Raw genomic sequence first — 18,635 nt, 5'->3', positions numbered from 1 at the left:
AGAAAGCTAGATGATCAAGCAGTCAAAGCGACAATACAGAAAAAATACACAAAAAGCACTTTACGCGTCGCGTTCGTCACGTTTATTTTAAAGATACAGAACCCCTCATCCCTGTTGTCACAACAAGGACGTTGCACACTGCTCTAGCCACGAACGACAATCTCCATAACGCGCACTGTGGGCCGGCTGCCTTGCGTATTACTTCACTCATGGCCACCTAAAGGGTTCCTCCCTTTCGTCTCTTCTACACACCCAGCCATCACCACCTCCTCTCTCTACAGCCTATTGTCGACATGACCGCCCTCCCCGTCGAGAGCTCCTGGCGCATGGTCGAGGGTGAGCACGACAGCTTCGACACGTCGATTGTGCCCAACGCCTTTGGATTGAGCGGCGAGGATGGAGACGACGGCGACGATCCATTTGTGTCCAGCAGCGGTGCGCCGTCCCAGCAGTCGGCTGGTTCGGGGGCAGGGCCGGCTGCGGCGGCGAGATCCGGGCGGGGCCTGGGACGCCGAACGGTGAGCGGTGCCAGCGGCATCAGCAGTGCCAGTCGCGGCGGTGCGTCCTCTTCCCAAGAAGACCGCACCAGCCTCGGCGGCGACTCCTTTGGCAGCGGCTCCATCCCTGGCTCGCAGGACGACGACATTCACTCATTCCTGCGAAAAGCCGAGAACGACGAGCGCGTCCTGCTCCGGTCGCCCTTTCAGCCGTCGCTGCCGTCGTCGGTGCGGCAGAGCCCGCTGAGCGCGAACAGTGCAGGCAAAGCAAAGACGGCAGCGAGCGCCAGCCGGCTCGACCGAAGCAACCGCACGTTTCAGACGCCCGAGCCTGAGTTCCGCATGCCCACAATCGACATGGACGGCAGCCTGCACGCTGGTGATGGCCGTATTCACCCCCAGAACCAGCGCGTCGCGGGCCTTTCCTCTTCATTTCGCGTCAGCAATACCGGGAGCCCTGTCCAGCGCCGGTCGACCGGTGGTGGCCTGCTCAGCCGACTGACTGGGCAGCGCAAGGCAAACACGGCAAAAACACCAAAAGACGATGCACATGACGCCGGATCCTCTGGACATGGTCCGGCCACTACTGCAGCAGCAGCAACTGCTGCCTGGAGACGGGCCGTGCCCTCCAGTCGGGCCTTTCTCTTCGTCGTCCTACCAATCATCGGCCTGATTGCCGTTTGCGGCATGCCGCTCTTTTATTCGACAGCCATCCACACGGCCTGTTCGCTACCGGGCGTACCTCTTCTCGGGCTGCCATTCTGTCCCGACACAGCCAAAGCGAACAGCAAAACCACAATACCGGCACAAAATGACGGGATCAACACCGAAACCGACACCGCCTCCGACGCAGCTCTGCAGGATAGCAACTACTGGGCCATCCGCCACCGCTTCAGCTACGAAAGCCGGCAAGCCGTATCCGAGGGTCCGGCGTCGCCGCCCGCCACGCCCATCGTCAGCCTCGTGCGCAGCGCGGGTCAGCTGATGCGCGTGCAGACGCAGCTCGCCGACGTTGTCAAGGAGCGCGTTCTTGTCAGGCGTTCGAACAACGTGCCCCCCGCCCAGGACGCCTGGCTCGTGCCCCGCGCGCTGACCAAGGACCTCGTGCGAGCTGCGCAGATGAACACGGCCACGCTGCCTTTGCTTGCCATCGAGCTCGACGCCTACCTCGACGCCGCCAAGCGCGTATCCATGGCGCTCACGCGCCTGCAGACGGGCGCCGTCGCCACGGCCGCTGACACGCTCACCTACCGCAGCCAACAGACACTGGCGCACCTTAGGCGGATTGCGGCCACGACCAGCGAAGCACACCGCCGCGGCGGCGGCAGCGGCAGCCGTGAAAGCTGGCTCAGCCGCGTCTTTTCGCCTGCCAGCAACACCCGCCGCACCCAGCTCCTCGACACGTACCGGCGCCACGTAGACGCCGTGCTCAGAAAGACACAGCTGCGCGTGGGCGAGGCCGAGGCCGTGTTTCATGCGCTCGAGGCGGCCGGCGCACACTTGGCGACTGTGCAACAGTACGTCGTCGCCAAGAAACTCGAGCTGCTCGGCGCCAACGTTGGGACGGCGCCAGATGGTGCCAGTACCGGCGGCGGTCCGGGCGGTGACCCTCTGCTCGACACGTCCGGAGGCGTCTTCTCCTGGCTCTGGTCTATTGTCTTTGAACGCCAGCCGGACGATGGCGTGTCGTCGTCGACCAAGACCATGAGCAAAGCGGCACAGGCTTGGTCCGGATATGCGGACCAGGTGCAGCGCCTACACGAGGACCACGAGGCCGCCGTGGGCCGTGCTGCGGAGGCGCTGGACGAGCTCGCCGCCGTGCGAGACGCACTGAGTGTGTTGCAGACGGAGCTGAACCAAGAGGGACGCGACGGCACCAACAACAACGAGGACGGCGATTTGGACATGCGGCTGCACATGGACATTGTCGATGCCGGGATCCAAGATCTAGAGAAGGTGGGACGGTGAGGCCAGGACGATTTGATTTTGACGGGATGCGAAAGGGTTTCATGGGATGTACGTTTTTGTGTTTTCCACTCTTCTTATAACGAGATACCAGGCAGGATTGGGTTAATGGCGGCTGGCGTTCTACAGGACACGGGATCTGGGATATTTTGAATTTTGGCGTTTCTAGCGACAATACGATGTCTTCCTTTGTAGATTCTTTTCTTCCCATATGAAATCCGTAAATGACCAAACCGCGTCTTATACGACCAAATCCAGGTTCCATATCCCCTGTTCCGAAGTGATAGCATCGTGTTCAGTAGCCGCAGCTATCAGCCAACGTGGGGCGTCTTAGCCTGCGATTCGGGAAACGGCAACGGGAGAGTCAGGATGACATCAGACGTGCCGGACGCTGCTGGTGGGTGGCGCCTGCCTTCCATTCGTTCGCGAGCTCGTCCCAAGATGGCAGTGTCACCCAAACTAAAACAGACTCGGCCAGCAATGGCGAACTTGGCCAATGGAGAGACGTTGACATTGGCTCTTTCCTTATCTTTAGTCGTCGCTCCAGTCAGCGCCTTCGCCTGCAAGACACAACGGAATTGCGGGGTAGGTGCGGCGGGCGTCCGCTGCAAAACGACAGACGAACTTCAAAAGCAAGAAGGAGGGGAAGAGAGAAGAAAAAAGAAAGAACCACCGATGGAGCGGCACCAAAATGCGGAATTTGGGCCCCTCTGGATGGCCTGGTCGTTCTTGCTCGTTTTGCGTGGCGCCGTTGCTCTTGTGCAAGAACCGAGCTCGAGCTCTTTTAGCAGGGAAGGAACCACCCGAAAAAGTTTCGCCCGATAGCTGGTATTTTTGGCGGGTGCTCTTATCTCGGGAAAGAGCGAGCGAGCATTACTCTGCGGTATATCCTCAACAGCTTGAGATCTTTTGTTTCTGCTTCATTTTTTGTCCTTCTCATTCACCCTTACCCATTGCATTTTGATCCTTTTTCCAGTCCTTTTACTCCAAGAATTCCCCCTTGTCGTCTTGTTGCTGTACGCACACAGCACTCCCGTTCCCGGCAGAGGGCAATCCTATCACACAGAACCGGCGCCATAACCAATTAACCATGCATCTGGTGCCAAAAGAGGTTTGTCTTACGCCATGAAAACGCTGCTACCAGTGCGACAGGCTTGGCTTTTTGGGGAATTCCAATTGCACATGCCGTGTCCAGCATGCACGGGGCTACAAAACTACAAAAATACTGAAATTGGGGGACATAAGTACCCAACGCTGCGAGGTACAAAAGAATGCAAAGAACAGACACTGACGCGCAACCTTTCTCCAGCTTGACAAGCTCGTCATATCGCAGCTTGGCACCATAGCCCAGCGGCGCCTCGCCCGTGGCGTCAAGCTCAACCACTCCGAGGCCGTCGCTCTCATCTCCCACAACATCCAGGAACTCATCCGCGATGGAAACCACAAGGTCGCCGACCTCATGGCCCTCGGGTCGACGATGCTGGGCCGTCGCCACGTGCTGCCGTCTGTCTGCACCACGCTGCACGAGATCCAGGTCGAGGGCACCTTCCCCAACGGCACGTACCTCGTCACTGTGCACGAGCCCGTCAAGACCGACGACGGCGACCTGGCGCGCGCGCTGTACGGCAGCTTCTTGCCCGTGCCCGACAACAGCCTGTTCCCGCTCGAGGCCGCCGCGGCCTACGAGGCGGCCGCGCAGCCGGGCGCTGTGGTCGTCGTGAAGCAGACCAAAGACAACATGATTCGCCTCAACGAGGGCCGCGAGCGCACACGCCTCAGCGTCACCAACAAGGGCGACCGCCCCGTGCAGGTCGGCAGCCACTACCACTTTATCGAGACCAACCCGCAGCTGCTGTTCGACCGCAAGCGGGCCTACGGCTTCCGCCTCGACATCCCCGCCGGCACGTCCATCCGCTTCGAGCCCGGCGACACCAAGACCGTGCCGCTCGTCGCGATCGGCGGCCACCGCGTCATCCGCGGCGGCAACAACCTGGCGTCGGGCCCCGTGGACCTGTCGCGCGTCGACGACATCCTCGCGCGCCTGCAAAAGGCCGGCTTCGGGCATGCGCCCGAGCCGCTGACCGACGCGCCCTTGGACCGGGCGGCCTTTGAAATGACGCGCCAGGCGTACCAGACCATGTTCGGCCCGACCACGGGCGACGTGGTGCGGCTGGGCGCGACGGACCTGTGGATCGAGGTCGAGAAGGACTACACGGTGCGCGGCGACGAGTGCAAGTTTGGCGGCGGCAAGACGCTGCGCGAGGGCATGGGCCAGGCGTCGGGCCGGGCCGACAAGGACTGCCTGGACCTGGTGATTGTCAATGCGCTGGTGCTCGACTGGACGGGCATCTACAAGGCCGACATTGGCGTCAAGGAGGGCATCATTGTCGGCATCGGCAAGGCCGGCAACCCGGACGTCATGGACGGCGTGCACCCGGCCAACATGATTGTGGGCAGCTGCACCGAGGTCGTGGCCGGCGAGAACAAGATCATCACGGCCGGCGGCATCGACACCCACATTCACTACATCTGCCCGCAGCAGGCGTACGAGGCCCTCGCGTCGGGCGTCACCACCCTGCTGGGCGGCGGCACGGGCCCCACGGCCGGCACGGCCGCCACGACGTGCACGCCGGGTGCGCACTACATGAAGCAGATGCTGCAGGCGGTCGACACGCTGCCCGTCAACCTGGGCATCACGGGCAAGGGCAACGACAGCGATCCCAAGGCGCTGCGCGAGCAGGTGGTGGCCGGTGCGTGCGGCCTGAAGCTGCACGAGGACTGGGGCTCGACGCCCGCGGCCATTGACGCCTGTCTCACCGTGTGCGACGAGCTGGACGTGCAGTGCCTGATCCACACGGACACGCTCAACGAGTCGGGCTTTGTCGAGAGCACCATCGCCGCCTTCAAGGGCCGCACCATCCACACGTACCACACGGAGGGCGCCGGCGGCGGGCACGCGCCCGACATCATCTCGGTGGTGGGCGAGAGCAACGTGCTGCCGTCGAGCACGAACCCGACGCGGCCGTACACGGTCAACACGCTCGACGAGCACCTGGACATGCTCATGGTGTGCCACCACCTGTCCAAGGACATCCCCGAGGATATTGCCTTTGCCGAGTCGCGCATCCGCGCGGAGACCATTGCCGCCGAGGACGTCATGCACGACCTCGGGGCCATCAGCATGCTGAGCTCCGACTCGCAGGCCATGGGCCGCTGCGGCGAGGTCGTGCTGCGCACGTGGAACACCGCACACAAGAACAAGGTGCAGCGCGGCAAGCTGCCCGAGGACAAGGGCACGCCCGCCGACAACTTCCGCGCCAAGCGCTACGTGTCCAAGTACACCATCAACCCGGCGCTCGCGCAGGGCATGGCCCACCTGATTGGCAGCATCGAGGTCGGCAAGCTGGCCGACCTGGTCGTCTGGGACCCCGCGTGGTTCGGCACCAAGCCCACCTCCGTCATCAAGAGCGGCATGATTGCGTGCGCGCAAATGGGCGACCCCAACGCGTCCATCCCGACCGTGCAGCCCATCATCGCGCGGCCCATGTTTGCGCCCCTCGTGCCCGCGACCTCGGTGCTGTTTGTGAGCGAGGCGAGCATTGCCCAGGGCGTCGTGCAGACGTACGGCCTGCGCAAGCGCATCGAGGCCGTGCGCGGCTGCCGCAGCGTCTCCAAGAAGGACATGCGCTTCAACGACGCGACGCCCGCGGTCCAGGTCGACCCAGAGGCGTACACGGTGCTGGCCGATGGGGTGCCGTGCACAGCAGAGCCCAGCGAACTGCTGCCGTTGTCGCAGCAATTCTTTGTGTACTGAGCATTGAGCATCGTGGCCAGGAGGCGGCGGATCTGACCGGTATATATAGCAAGATTGTATGCTTGGATTGGCCGCTTTTCAGTATTCAGTCATGTAACGAACCAGGACATCTTTTGGAAGTAAAGGAATGACGAGTGCAGTCGTAATTTGAGTGCTTGGTAGCAGTGTACTGTAGAGCATGTGTCTGAGGATGATGTGTTTTCAAGGCCAGTCGAGGTTGGTATCTAATAGGGGGCAGATTCCAAAAGGAGGTTGTTGGAGCATAAGGTTGCTGTAACCTACCACGCCACGGGGAATGGGTGGTGAAGAATACAGACAACAACGTTAGGCTGGTGCTGGAAGGAACGATGTGGAGAGAAAGAGTGACGAGGGGAAAGCACGATCCTCCAGAGGGTGTCAAACGGAAGGAAGTATTAGTGCGCGCTGAAAGGTAGTCTGGGAAGGAACACGAAGGGAAAGGGGGAAAGGGTTACCCAGAGCCTATACCAAAGTACATTCACTATTCACTATTCACTCTTCACTATTCGAGGGAACGAGAGAGGCCGTTTGCCAGCTCCTTCCCCGTACTGACCTTGTCAAGGCAAGCCAGTAAAGGCCTAAACCGGCCATGTTAGGACGCTGTCCTGCAACGGCCACCGGCAGTTCAACCCAGCTGCTTGCTAGGCGGCCCCCCGAACCCATAATGGAAAACGGCATTGTTCAACGACACTGAAACTTGCCACCGTTTCGGCCGCCATCCCTGTTCAGCCTTCCCAATCCGTGTAATACCACTGGCTGTTGGCCAGATTGGGGTTCCGCGATGAAGACTGCCTGGCCGTTGTTCCTAACCAGCCATACTTTCAGGGCCACAATGCCACCACGGAAAGATACTTGGATCAAGTCGGCAGGTACCTCCGTCTGCTATACGTGAACCATAACGGCGGCCGAATTACAGAGCCAGTGCAACATACAGAGCACGACATACACAACCCAACAGCAAGTCCTCTCTGCTTCCTCTATTCTAACATCACCATTGGCCGCTCACTGACCTTCAATCATTGTGTCCTTGGGACTGTGCCTTACACCAGAGAGTCTATCTCGCTGCCAATCACAATAACACGTCTCGATAACATGGCAATAATAGCTTTTGCACGACTTCTGAGTGTGCCAATAAGCACCGCAACAAGAAAACACTGTCTCCATGATTTGCAACGCGCAAAAATTATGAACTTTGTCGTATATTGGAAGGGCCATCCAGCTTGAGTGCCTCCTAGCCTAATACCCAGGGTGTGCTGTATTGTCCAGATTTCTTGGGGCCACATTCGGCTACTACCGACGTCCCTTCCAGCGCTTCCCCGTTCCGATTCCGTAACAAGACCAGACCGTATGATCTATGACCCATACGTCAATTTTTCCACCGCCCCCGTCCTTCCCAAAACATGATATAGTAGTCAAAAGTACTTGTAAAAAAACAAGCAATAAAACAATAAAAAACCAGCAACTCAAAGCAACGATAGTCCCCCTCCACAGCAGGGAGTGACTGGGTAAAGAAACCGAAAAGAAACCGCAGACATAAATACACACAAAACCAAACACAGAAAAAGAAGCCAATCATGACGTGACAGTACTCGTGACAGTACAAAAACCAAAGCAACCCATCGTCACAAGCCAGAGTCGAAAGAAGAGGGAAAAGAAGCAGCGCGGGCGAGGTGGGGGAGGGAAAGAGAGAGAACGAACGAGACGAAAAACAGGATTCATACGCAGAAAGACGCAGAAAAGACGCAGAACCGGACAAGTCAGCGTCGCCATACGTACTATGCTCTGCCGTGCCATGCAATACCGAAAGAAAGGAAGGGCAAGCAGGAGTCGCAAATCGTCGTCCGAAGAGTGGTAGCAGTCGTCGTAAAAAAGAGTGCCTCGCGCGCGGGGCGCGGCGGGAAAGAAATCGTCGCAATGGATCATCCAGTGATGGGAATTGATGGGAAACAGATAAATCGACAAGGGTTATTGGAAGAACTCTCATCGACTCACTATTTCACGCTCTGAAGAGCGCAGGGTCAATATTATCAGTAACCAGAGCATTGGAGAACGCCTAACCGCCTCTTAGCCTTCTTGCTTCTGCAACTCTCGGGCTCATGCTCTAGTTACCTTTGATGTCCGCTTGCGCTTCTTGTCGGGGCTGGCAGGGGCGGCTCCCTTGACCGGCTCGGCCTCAGCGCCCGGCGTAGCGGTCTTACGCTTCCGGTTGTCCTTCTTGGCAGACTTGGGGGTCTTGGCCGAGTCGTCGGCGGCGCCCTGCTGCAGCTGCTCGGCAATGGCGTCCTGGTCGTTGCCAGTGTCCGCCTCCTTGCTCGTGGGCATGGGGATGTGGAACTCGTCGGCGTAACGGAGCGCCTCCTCGTCCGACATCAGACGAGCGTTGGCGTTGCCCGACTTGTACGAGTGCACGCGAGCGTTGTACAGGCGCAGGTTGTATTGGTAAGCGCGGTCCCAGCCCTACATAAGTCATGTCAGCCGCACGTTCGCAACCTTTTTCTGGAAAGAAAGGAAAGAAAAAAATGCGTATACTACGTACACCCTTGTCATGGGCGTTCATGGTGCTCCAGCGGCGCTGGCCCTCCTCTTGAACAGCACCCTTGGGCGCCTCGGGGCCCAGATCATTGGCAATGATAGGACGGGCAGTCTGCATGTACAGGAAGTACGGCGTCAGGGGACGCTTGGGAGCATTGGGGTCGTGGGTGCGCTTCTTGCGCTCCTTCTTCTCGTCGGCAGCCGGGGCGACGGCAACCGCAACAGGCGGCAAGACAGTGCCGACAGGGGGCAGCAGGCCCGTATCAAAGCCAATGAGCTCGCCGACGCCGTCCACGCCGGCTCCCTCACCCAGCAGGAGGTTTGTCTGGCGGAGGTACTCGCCAGAGAAGTTCTTCAGGAGTTCCTGGATAGTGGACAGACGAGCGTATACCTAGAGCGTGTTAATTATCGGTCACAATAGTCTATCTGGTGCATCTGGTCCTCCGGTGTCTTTTTTTTTATAAAAAAAAATGAGGCGCGTGCTGTACGAGTTGACTTTCGCGCGTCGCCAAATTGAGCGAATGTAAACAAAAGAGTGGGTCAGTGGCCGCTGGGCCAGACGCAAGTGTCATGCGCGACCTTTCAGTTCTCTTGTCCTAATTTCCTGTCGCTGGACTTGCGGGAAAGGGGGTTGTAATGAATGTCCGTATTGTGCAGTGATCGCAGCTGGAAAACCATGCAGGTTACTTTGTACTTGTTGTAATTCAAGTATCCAGTTGCCGCTTGCATGTGCGCGAAAAAGGTTTGGTTTTGCGCCGCGCAGTGCATTGTTGGTGCGATTGGGCAGGCAGCGTGAATAAGAATGGCAGTGCAGCGTTGACAGCCGTGGCTAGACTTCGTTTAGGCGTTGGGTTGAGAGGCAGAATATGTGCAGTGGCAGGGAGCCGGCTTCACAATGAGGCCCGAAGGTGTGACAGGGAATTGGAAACGGAGACAGCACAATGGTGAGAAGAAAAAGGCGCCAAAGGCAAAACAGATTTGAGGCTGGGAAAGCCGACAGCGCACGTCTATGACCAGGCGAGGAAAGAGTGTGCGCGACAGAAAAGTGCAGGTGAGACGAGAAAAAGAGCGCGATGCGGGCTCAGAAAGGAAACAGAAATGACACCGGAAGGCCAGAACGAGACCAGAAATAAGAGGTTGAGAACATAAGAGAACGCAAAACATACCGAATCGCGGACGCGAATGAAGTTCTCGACATCAATGACCTTTGGCGCGTCGGCCTTCGCGGCCTCAGCGAGCTGCTTCTTGGACGGGCGAGCCATAGCGCTGATTTGTAGCTGTGTAGTGGTGATGATGGATTGATGCTGTTGGAGCGCGAGCGATTTCAGGGACTTCAGTGGCGATGCGCTGAAGAGTTTGAAATGGCGATGTGGATTTTTAGTTTATTTGATGCTGGAAAGGAGACAAAAAGGCTACAGCGATGGGGGGGAGGACAGAAGGGATCAGAAGGGAAGGAACGAGGGGGGAAAGGAAAAAGTCCTTTCAGGCGCGCGAGGGTTGGGGGGGTGCCCGCGAGTTTATAGGCGGCTGGGGGGTTGGGGGACGACGCGCTGATTTGTTTTGATTTGATTTTGGCGCTTTTGCTTTTTTCGGGTCAGTCGCTCTTCCCCCCCTTCTGAATCGGATTGCTGTCCTATTTTTTAGTTGGTGTGGCTCCTTCCTTTTTTTGGCGCACCCTCTGTCCGCTAGGGAAAGGGGGGGTGGGCTGGGGGAAGGTGGTCCCCGACAGTCGTGCGCTGTCCCGATCTGACCTTTGTTGGGTAGCGCACGCTCAGCAAGACGCTCGTAATACAGGCGGCCACGCCCCATATCTTTTTTTCCTACTCGGGCGGCTTCGGCAGGGAGAGCCTGAACTGGTCGAAGGTCGCTGACTTGGCCTGGCATCCGCAGCGAGCCGTGCACCCCTGTCCGTTCTGGCCTCTCCTGCTCTTCTGGGAATGATAGCTTGTTGCGCTGGGACCACTAGATGCCTCTCAGTCGCTGTTGCCGCCTGGAAACACTGCCTTCTGCATCTGCGCGCTGGCCGCCCTCCCATACTACCGCTGTTTCCGCATAACCGTCAATCTCATTGATGATGGTGCTGAGATGGGGGCAGGAGCTGCTATTTCGCGCCATAGTGCCGACAGCTGTCTCAACAGATCCTCAGCTCCCTCGTAACACCGTTGGCCAGTCCAAAGCGGGATTCTGCCAGAAACCGCCAGACGATACTGTCGTGCAGCGCGTCCATCGTCTGTCTTCAGCAGTCTCTCCGATTTCACAAAGGCTCCCAACGGTCAGGTCTGTACGCCCATGCTGCATTCACTACCAGGCACGCTCCTTCTCTCGCTTTTTGATTGCGCCGCTCCTCACGGCCTGCGAACCCACACCTGCCCGCAAACGTGCACGCCTTCCTCCCCTTCTGGCCTGTCCTCTCAAAAAGATACTTCGACACCGCCGCACGTGTGTCTTTGCATTCGACTGCAAACCATGTATCGAACTATCTGGCGCGCTTTAAAGGTTCTCGAATTACTAGATATTTACTTAGGCAAGCGGGTGAAGCGTATGCAAATTTGTATTCTGCAGCGTTTTTTGAACACATTATGCAGTTGTGTTCTGTTCTTTCGGCCCGTGGTGGGCGCGCCGCGTGGTGCGAAATGCTTCGTGCTGTTTTCAATGGACATCCTTTTGGGGATTCAGTGAAGTATTTGGGGCGGCCCCTGAGGACCGTCGTAAAGTATCGCGGCGTGTTCTGGGAAGACTGCCCTATGCCTCAGGCGGACCCCCTCTTGGCCTTCTGGGCAGCGGCTTCTTGTTTTGGAATGTTTTGATTTAATTTTTTTTAGGCAAATTTGTGTCACAGGCGCTACGAGCGCTTTTCGGGGGGATACGGGCGCACGCCCCTGCATGGGCGCTATTGTCCAATGAAAGACTCGTTAACAGCCAGGCCACAACAGGGTAACGGGGTTGGTGGGGGGCACGCGCGGCGCTCAAAACAGAAGGAAACGAGACAGCCGAAACTCACCAGCCATCAGGCGAAACCCCTCCCCCTTGTACTGATCTGCTGTATTTCCAGTACGTAACCTGAAGTGCCGCCAATTCGCTAATTCGCTAATTCACTCGCCTCTTGCCTCAATCTGCTGAAAATGAGATCGCACAAGCCCCTCTTGCTCGCTATCGCTTACTGATCGTTGAAGTTGCCCTCTGTGGCTTCCTTCACTGCGCAGCCCAAGATCTAGCGCCTTTTAGTGGTCGCGCCTGAAAGCCCCAAAGTGCGTCACAATAGCAAATTGGACAGGCCCTGCAGGCGCCCTCTGAAGCCTCTTGTGGCCTGCGCTTCTTATCTGCGCGTATTGCGGAGGTAACGCTGTCTCTGTCCAGAGGCCAAATCGCACCCCCCCTCCCTTGCCGCTAAACACCCCCCCAAGGCCAGGCCCTTCTGCTGGCCCCTCTTTCCTCTGCTGAACTTGGCCGTCCTCTCCGCCGGGTCAGTTTTCCTAATACTTTGGCACTCCCCGCCTTTTTCTGCTTTTTACTGATTCTTTCGCTTTCAGGGACGCTGCTCTGGCGACGTGGCTTCAGATCACGCCAAATCAGCAACAACGATGGTGGACGCGCTTTCGACGTCTGCCCTTGTCCCCTCTTAACGCCAGATCCAAAGCACCAGGTCACCGCCAGAAAGGCCAATCGCCGAACCACAGCGGCCTTCTCTGTTCCCGCACAGCTTTCAACTGACATGCTGCAACGGCTGGTTCCATTCCCCGGCGCCATGCGCACGCAGCTCTGCTTTCTAGCTTCCTGAGTATTCACAGCTTTCTGTCCCCATCCTTGTTTTTCCACGCTGCAGAAGAGCGGACTGTCTTTCCTTCATGCCAACGCCAGCTTGCTCACGTCCGGCGCCATGTATCGCCTCAAAGCGCCTCTCAGCCCCCAAATCCCTCCAGATGTCTTAGCTGTTCCAACTTCCACGCGTCACGTCGTGCAATCTCTCTATCCATGGAATCTAGCCAAGCAGCGTTGTGATAATTCGTAAGACAAGAGGTAAGGGCGAACAATGGCACGCCCAATGACCTCGCCACAGGTCACATGGCAATCTCAGAGCTCTCCTCTCAAGCTCTGCTGGGTTGGTCAACTTTATATGCGCGTGATATATACTCGAAGAGGCTCGACAGATAGCTCAGTCAGTCTCTCCCACAACTGCACGCCGATATCTTAAAATCGTCACCATACCTGGCCCAAAGCTGTATGTGCAGAGGCTCTCCTTGGCTTACATACTCGAGCTTACGCGCCGTGCATAGCTGCAATATTCTAGACAGATCAGAGCTCGACGCGACAAGTCAACGTCCCAGGGCTTACCAGCTCCTGCTCGCTCGAGCTGCCAAGGCCTCACTCACCAGGAACGGGTCTAGCGTAGACGGGAACCTGAGCTTCAAGGAGCTCCCAGAGAGACGACGTGCTCTGTTAGCCCATCAGCAGTGCTCGTTGTCGCGAGCGGTGTCGAGACCCAGAACGCGTCGCCCACAAGGCTGCTATGGTGCCCTCTTGCCTTCTCCGTTCTCCTTTACGACAGCCTTGCATGCCGTCGGAACGCGACGTTCGTTGGTACCGTGGGAGCTCAATATCTGATAACAAATGAAGGACATTGTACTTGGTCTGTGTGCTTCCTCGGGCAGGAATGCTATGGGCTGGGCTCGATCTCTGTTCAGTTCTATTGAGACGGCGCGAGCCCAGTCTCGACCGACGTCATTGCAATCGAAGTTCCTCGTCTAGGCGGCCCTCACTCTTACATCCCACGCTCGTAAGCCTCCCGTGTATCGTAATTACCCATCACTGAAGGCCTGGAACGCGCCCGTAGACTCCAGTCCAAGCTCAGTCAGGCAATCCTTGACCTTTCTATCAGCCTTGTGATTACAGCGCGCCAGCGATGGCAGGTCCTTCACGGAGCATCGTATGCTGTCTGCTGGACGCGTTGATGCTGTGCGGCGCTGACGGCTTTTGCGCCAAGCGGCTGGGCGTGCCCGACTGACGGGCGCTGCAACATCGATGCCCTGCCAGATCTCGGTGAACCCCGCCGGCTACGTATCTTATGTGCGCCGTTGGTGGTCCCGTCGACACAACGAAGGTTGCCTGGCGCGACTTGCCAGGTCCTTTTGTCTCGTTCCAGATGCAGTAGTCCGCTCTCGTAGCTGCTGGTACGGGCCGTGAGGACCAAATGCACCTTTTGAGACACTTAGCCCAGGAACGCGCAGAGGGGTCTGATGAGGGGATGTGTATGGGCCACCCACCACCATGGTTGAGTCTGTTGTACTGAGTAGGGTCCTTTTTCCACGTCTTATTCTCGAAGCTGTTTGTCTGGAGTGTACAGTAGTCTATCTCTCTGCGATGTTTTTTCTGCCCCTATACAGTCTCACTGCATCGCTCTTTCCTTTCTTCTTATCCCCAACTCTTCCGCACTTACGCCCCCATGGCACCTGCCTGTCTCTCCTTCCACGATTCACGAGACATGGCGAAAACGATCGCCCGCACGCCTGGAAACGGCAGTCACGGCCTTCCTGAGCATTGCCAGCAACCAAAGCGCAGCGCTCACCGCAGAGGGTCATGATGACGCGCCACGATGCGCAGTGGGGTTGTCAGCGGGCAGTCAAGGGCGTCTGTCCCCGACTCCGTCACAACGACCTGTCTCTCCTCTCCTCTGACAACGCAGGGTGAACACCAGAGACGTCTCCGTCACACACAAGTCGCTCCTGCCACTTCACATTCGGTGAGGTCGACACAACACGGAAAGAGCAACCCACCCAGACTGCTTCGCACCTGCTTCGCCATGACGGCCACCAGTCGTGCAACAATGCCAAGCCCAACGCGGGTCCTCTTGTGTCGCAGGCAGCCCAATCAAGCCCTGTAACAAACGACGGCCGGATTGCCCCTCGCTCATCTCACAAGAGCTCTTGCCCCTGTCGTCAGGCCCTCCCATCACACCTTCCAAACAACAGCTCGTCACCATAACAGGAAAGAGGGGACCCCGGTCGTTGCCCTCCTCTTGGCAGCTTGGCATTGAGGCATTGAGGCATTGAGGCACTGAAAGATGCAACGGCTTCTCAGTATTGCATCTCTTGCTTATGTGCGTCTCTATGTCCTATGTCGTCCGTCATCTTCCTGGCACGGTGAAGATCCTACTTTAAATCAAGACGGCTCCCTCTTTTCCGGCTTAGATACTTGGGTCTCCAGTTTCTTCACCCGCATCTCGGATCCTGGGCTTTTGGCCACATCGCTTGTCTCTCGCATCCAACATCACCAACTCTTCACTTTTACTCTGTAAGGCATACCACCCACAAGATCTCCAAAGAAGCTTGGCAGACGAGCTCTTGGCCTGCTGCTCGGCTTGTCTTGGGCTTTCGTTTGCTTTTCTGCTGGATTTTTGCTCCGATCCTGCCCCTCCGCAAGCTTCCGTCCCGCTGACGCTGTCCAGGGCCAATACGACCGTATCAGCAACCCACGATGCCGTTGCTAAAACCTCCTCCGCTGCTTGTCGGCGTCCTCGTCCTCGTCTTCTTTGCCCGCCGGGCGCTCGCCTTTGGTGCCGGTAACATTGCCAGCATCTCCAAGGTCGAGGGCCAGAACTGTGCGTGCAAAACTGTGTCGTCGTGATCCACAGCTGTCTCCGGCCGCTCGCTAACCTCTCGTCTCTCTGTCTAGGGCGGCATGGCGACATCGAGGACGCGCTGCTGCAGCTGCTCATGGCCCGTGCCGTGGGCGGCAAGAAGTTCGACAAGCTCGCTGTCATGCGCGTGTACTTTGGCAACTGGCTCCGCGACTACAGCCAGGCCATTGACGTCGGTACCGTCAAGTCCGTCTCGGCCGAGGCCATTCGCCTGCTGCTCTGCGTCCTGGGCTTCCTGACGTTTGGCTATGGCTCCCGCGAATTCGAGGTCACCGCCGAGCGCCTGGGCACCTACCGCCCCGAAGACCACATCGACAACCCCAAGAACTATGCCGACAACCTCGACGCCCGCCGCTACGACCCGCGCCTCCGCGGCCCCGTGGACGAGCGCGTCGAGCTCGCCATCGACCCCGACTCGGGCATGAAGAACTACATTGCCAACGAGCGTGCTGGCATCATGACCAGCGCCTACCACGTCCGTCAGCTCTTTGGCAAGTGCGTCGATCTCGGCCGCTCGTACCGCCACAGCAAGCGCAAGGAGGACCTGTACGAGGCTCTGCGCCTCATGGGCACCGGCCTGCACTGCCTCGAGGATTTCCTGGCGCACAGCAACTACACGGAACTGGCGCTGATCGAGATGGGCGAGACCAACGTCTTCCCGCACGTCGGCCGCAGCACCCGCATCCGCCTCCGGGGCGCCGACCACAGCGTCTACCCCGTCGTGACGGGCACCTTTGGCGGCGTGGATTTCCTGCACTCCGTGACCGGCGAGGTGTCCGACAAGCTGACCCAGAACGAGATTCAGGAGCTTGAGGGCACCCTGCAGAGCAGCCAGAACACGGACACCAGCATGCTCGCCAGCGTGCTCGACATGATCCCGGACGGCATCTTCGGCGGCGGCAACAAGAAGGACAAGATGCACGACATTCAGGCCAACGCCGCGGCCGCGCAGATGCAGGAGATGAGCGTCTCGCCGCGCCGGCCGGAGGAGTACACGGTGTACATTAAGAACATTTTCGCGCAGATCATGCCCGCCATCCGGTTCCACGACGAGATCCTCCAGCAGATCACCGAGGCCATTGAGAAGATCCCCGTGCTCCCGCAGCTGGTGGAGCAGCTCGAGGACCAGCTGTCCATCTTTGTCTTCTCCGTCATTGCGCCGTTTGTCGTGCCCGTCATCCAGCAGATCCAGGCCGAGCTCGCCACGGGCTCGTCGGAGATTATCCAGAGCAGCAAGAACGAGCAGCTGGTTGTGTTCAACGACGACGAGAGCACCGACCCCACGCACTCGATGCTGTCCAAGGACCACTTTAGCAACATCCTCAACGAGATTGCCGGCCGCACGGCCAGCAAGGTGGTCACGTGGGTCGTGCCGCAGCTCATGCAAGCCTGGGACGACGACAGCGTCGACATTGGCCGCACGCTCAACCGCATCATCTACGGCGTGCTGCACCACCCGGCCCAGCGCGGCATGGGCGACGACGGCGCCCGCGACTGCCGCACCCTCATGTTCCGCAGCGTCGAGGAGTGGTGGCAGAGCATGCCCGACGAGCAGCGCGACGAGTACCGCGAGAAGCTGTCGCGCGAGGGCGTCGAGCGCGGCGACAATCACAAGGAGGGTGTGCACGACACCGGCCACGGCTGTGGCAAGCCGCTCACGATGCAGAAGAACATTACTGGCTTCGGACCGTCTGGCGGCGGCGGCGGTGGTGGACTGCCAAGCGAGCTCATGGGCGCAGCGGCCGGTGCCCTGTTCGGCGGTGCGGCGAGCAGCTTTGCCGGTGGTGGTGGTGGTGGCCACAACTACGCCAGCTCGGGCGGCGGCGGCAATCTTTTGGGCGAGATTGGCAACCTCATGGGCGGCGGCGGCGGCGGTGGAGGTGGTGGTGGTGGAGGTGGTGTAGGCGGCCTCGGCAGCGGCGGAGCAGCTGGCCTAGGCGGTCTCCTCGGCGCGGCCGGCTCGCTCCTCGGCTCCGGCTTCCAGGAATCCACGCGGCCCACCGTCACCAGTTCCCAGTACGAGGCCGACGGCGGCTACAGCCAGACGTACACGCAGTACGGCCGCAACCAGGAGGGCGACCGCTACGCCCAGGCCGAGTTCAAGCGCACCGAGTACCCCGACGGCGAGGAGCGCACCGACTACCGCCGCTACGAGCAGGACGAGTTTGGTGGGCGCGGCCAGCGCCCCACGGGTTTTGCCTACGAGGAGCGCACCGACACGCGGCCCACGTACGGCGGCGGCTATGAGCAGCGCATCGAGGAGCGCCGGTGGGAGGGCGGCGGTGACAATGGTGGCGGCCGCTGGCAAGAGGAGCGCCGCGAAGAGTATAGTGAGCGCCGCCAAGAGCGCTTCGAGGAGCGTCGCGAAGAAAGCGGCGGATGGGGCGGTGAGGGCGACCGTCGTCGCCCCGGTGGCTACGGCGAGGAGCGTGAGGAGTATGGCGGCGGTGGCGGCGGCGGTGGCGGCGGCGGCGGTGGATGGGGTGGCGGACGCGAGGAGCGCCGCGGCGAGTACGAAGGCGGCGGCCGCCGCCAGGGCTACGAGGACGAGAGTGGAGGTGGTGGTGGCCTCGGCGGATTCGTGAGCGGCATTGTGCGGGATGCGCAGGAGGCCTTTGAGGACGAGAACGGGGGTCGCCGCAACGAGAGACGCGAGGAGGGTGGCTGGGGCTTCTAAGGTCTACGAGATGCTGTTTACGAGAGATTTGTGATGATGGTGGTGAGTGGTGCAAATTGGGCCTGGTAACGCGGAGTAACGCGAAGCTTGTGATGGAGGTTGAGAGATGTTTCCCAAAAGCAAATGAAAGTTGATGTGTTATCCTGGAAGTGATGAGGATAGTCTACAAGATTTTTTTTTTATATTGATTTTTTATGAAAACACTCCAAAATAAAACGATGTTTTATGTTTTCGAAAATGTAAAATAAATACAATACAATACAATACAATACAATACAATACAATAAAATAAAATAAAATAAAATAAATGTTGGCCTATCACTGATTCACAGAATGGGACATCAGTGCACAAGGCAGGCAAAGGACCACCCCCAGCGAGTCATGCGATCAGGAGTCGCACCCAGCGGTAGACAAACACAACAGACGTTGGATCTGACGTGGACCAGCCTCCTTCAATTCTCCCCGTTTCTCGTTACCAATGGCCATTGTGGGATCGGC

The 18,635-nt window shown here is 58.7% G+C and overlaps 4 protein-coding genes across 4 annotated transcripts; 2 read left to right on the top strand and 2 right to left on the bottom strand.

Moving 5' to 3' along the window:
* Positions 1-293: 293 nt before the first annotated feature.
* SPBR_06779 (uncharacterized protein) lies at positions 294-2,465 on the top strand (the record flags this gene model as incomplete). The annotated part of the gene is made up of 1 exon (XM_040765035.1): positions 294-2,465. One exon carries the CDS (start codon positions 294-296, stop codon positions 2,463-2,465), a length of 2,172 nt encoding a protein of 723 aa, XP_040617577.1.
* Positions 2,466-3,587: 1,122 nt separating this feature from the next.
* On the top strand, positions 3,588-6,276 carry SPBR_06609 (urease; the record flags this gene model as incomplete). Its single annotated transcript, XM_040764865.1, has 2 exons — positions 3,588-3,605; positions 3,772-6,276. 2 exons carry the CDS (start codon positions 3,588-3,590, stop codon positions 6,274-6,276), a joined length of 2,523 nt encoding a protein of 840 aa, XP_040617576.1.
* Positions 6,277-8,388: 2,112 nt separating this feature from the next.
* Positions 8,389-10,088, bottom strand: SPBR_07025 (hmg box protein; the record flags this gene model as incomplete). The annotated part of the gene is made up of 3 exons (XM_040765280.1): positions 8,389-8,751; positions 8,831-9,217; positions 9,993-10,088. 3 exons carry the CDS (start codon positions 10,086-10,088, stop codon positions 8,389-8,391), a joined length of 846 nt encoding a protein of 281 aa, XP_040617575.1.
* Positions 10,089-15,491: 5,403 nt separating this feature from the next.
* On the bottom strand, positions 15,492-18,623 carry SPBR_06515 (uncharacterized protein; the record flags this gene model as incomplete). Its single annotated transcript, XM_040764771.1, has 3 exons — positions 15,492-17,393; positions 17,511-18,124; positions 18,563-18,623. The coding sequence occupies 3 exons, from the start codon at positions 18,621-18,623 to the stop codon at positions 15,492-15,494; spliced, it is 2,577 nt and encodes an 858-aa protein (XP_040617574.1).
* Between the last annotated feature and the right edge of the window lie 12 nt (positions 18,624-18,635).

The sequence above is a fragment of the Sporothrix brasiliensis genome (assembly GCF_000820605.1).
Source record: "Sporothrix brasiliensis 5110 chromosome Unknown Cont20, whole genome shotgun sequence".
Taxonomy (NCBI): Eukaryota; Fungi; Ascomycota; class Sordariomycetes; order Ophiostomatales; family Ophiostomataceae; genus Sporothrix; species Sporothrix brasiliensis.
The sequence above is the reverse complement of the archived record's forward strand: the minus strand, read 5'-3'. Positions and strand labels throughout refer to the sequence as shown.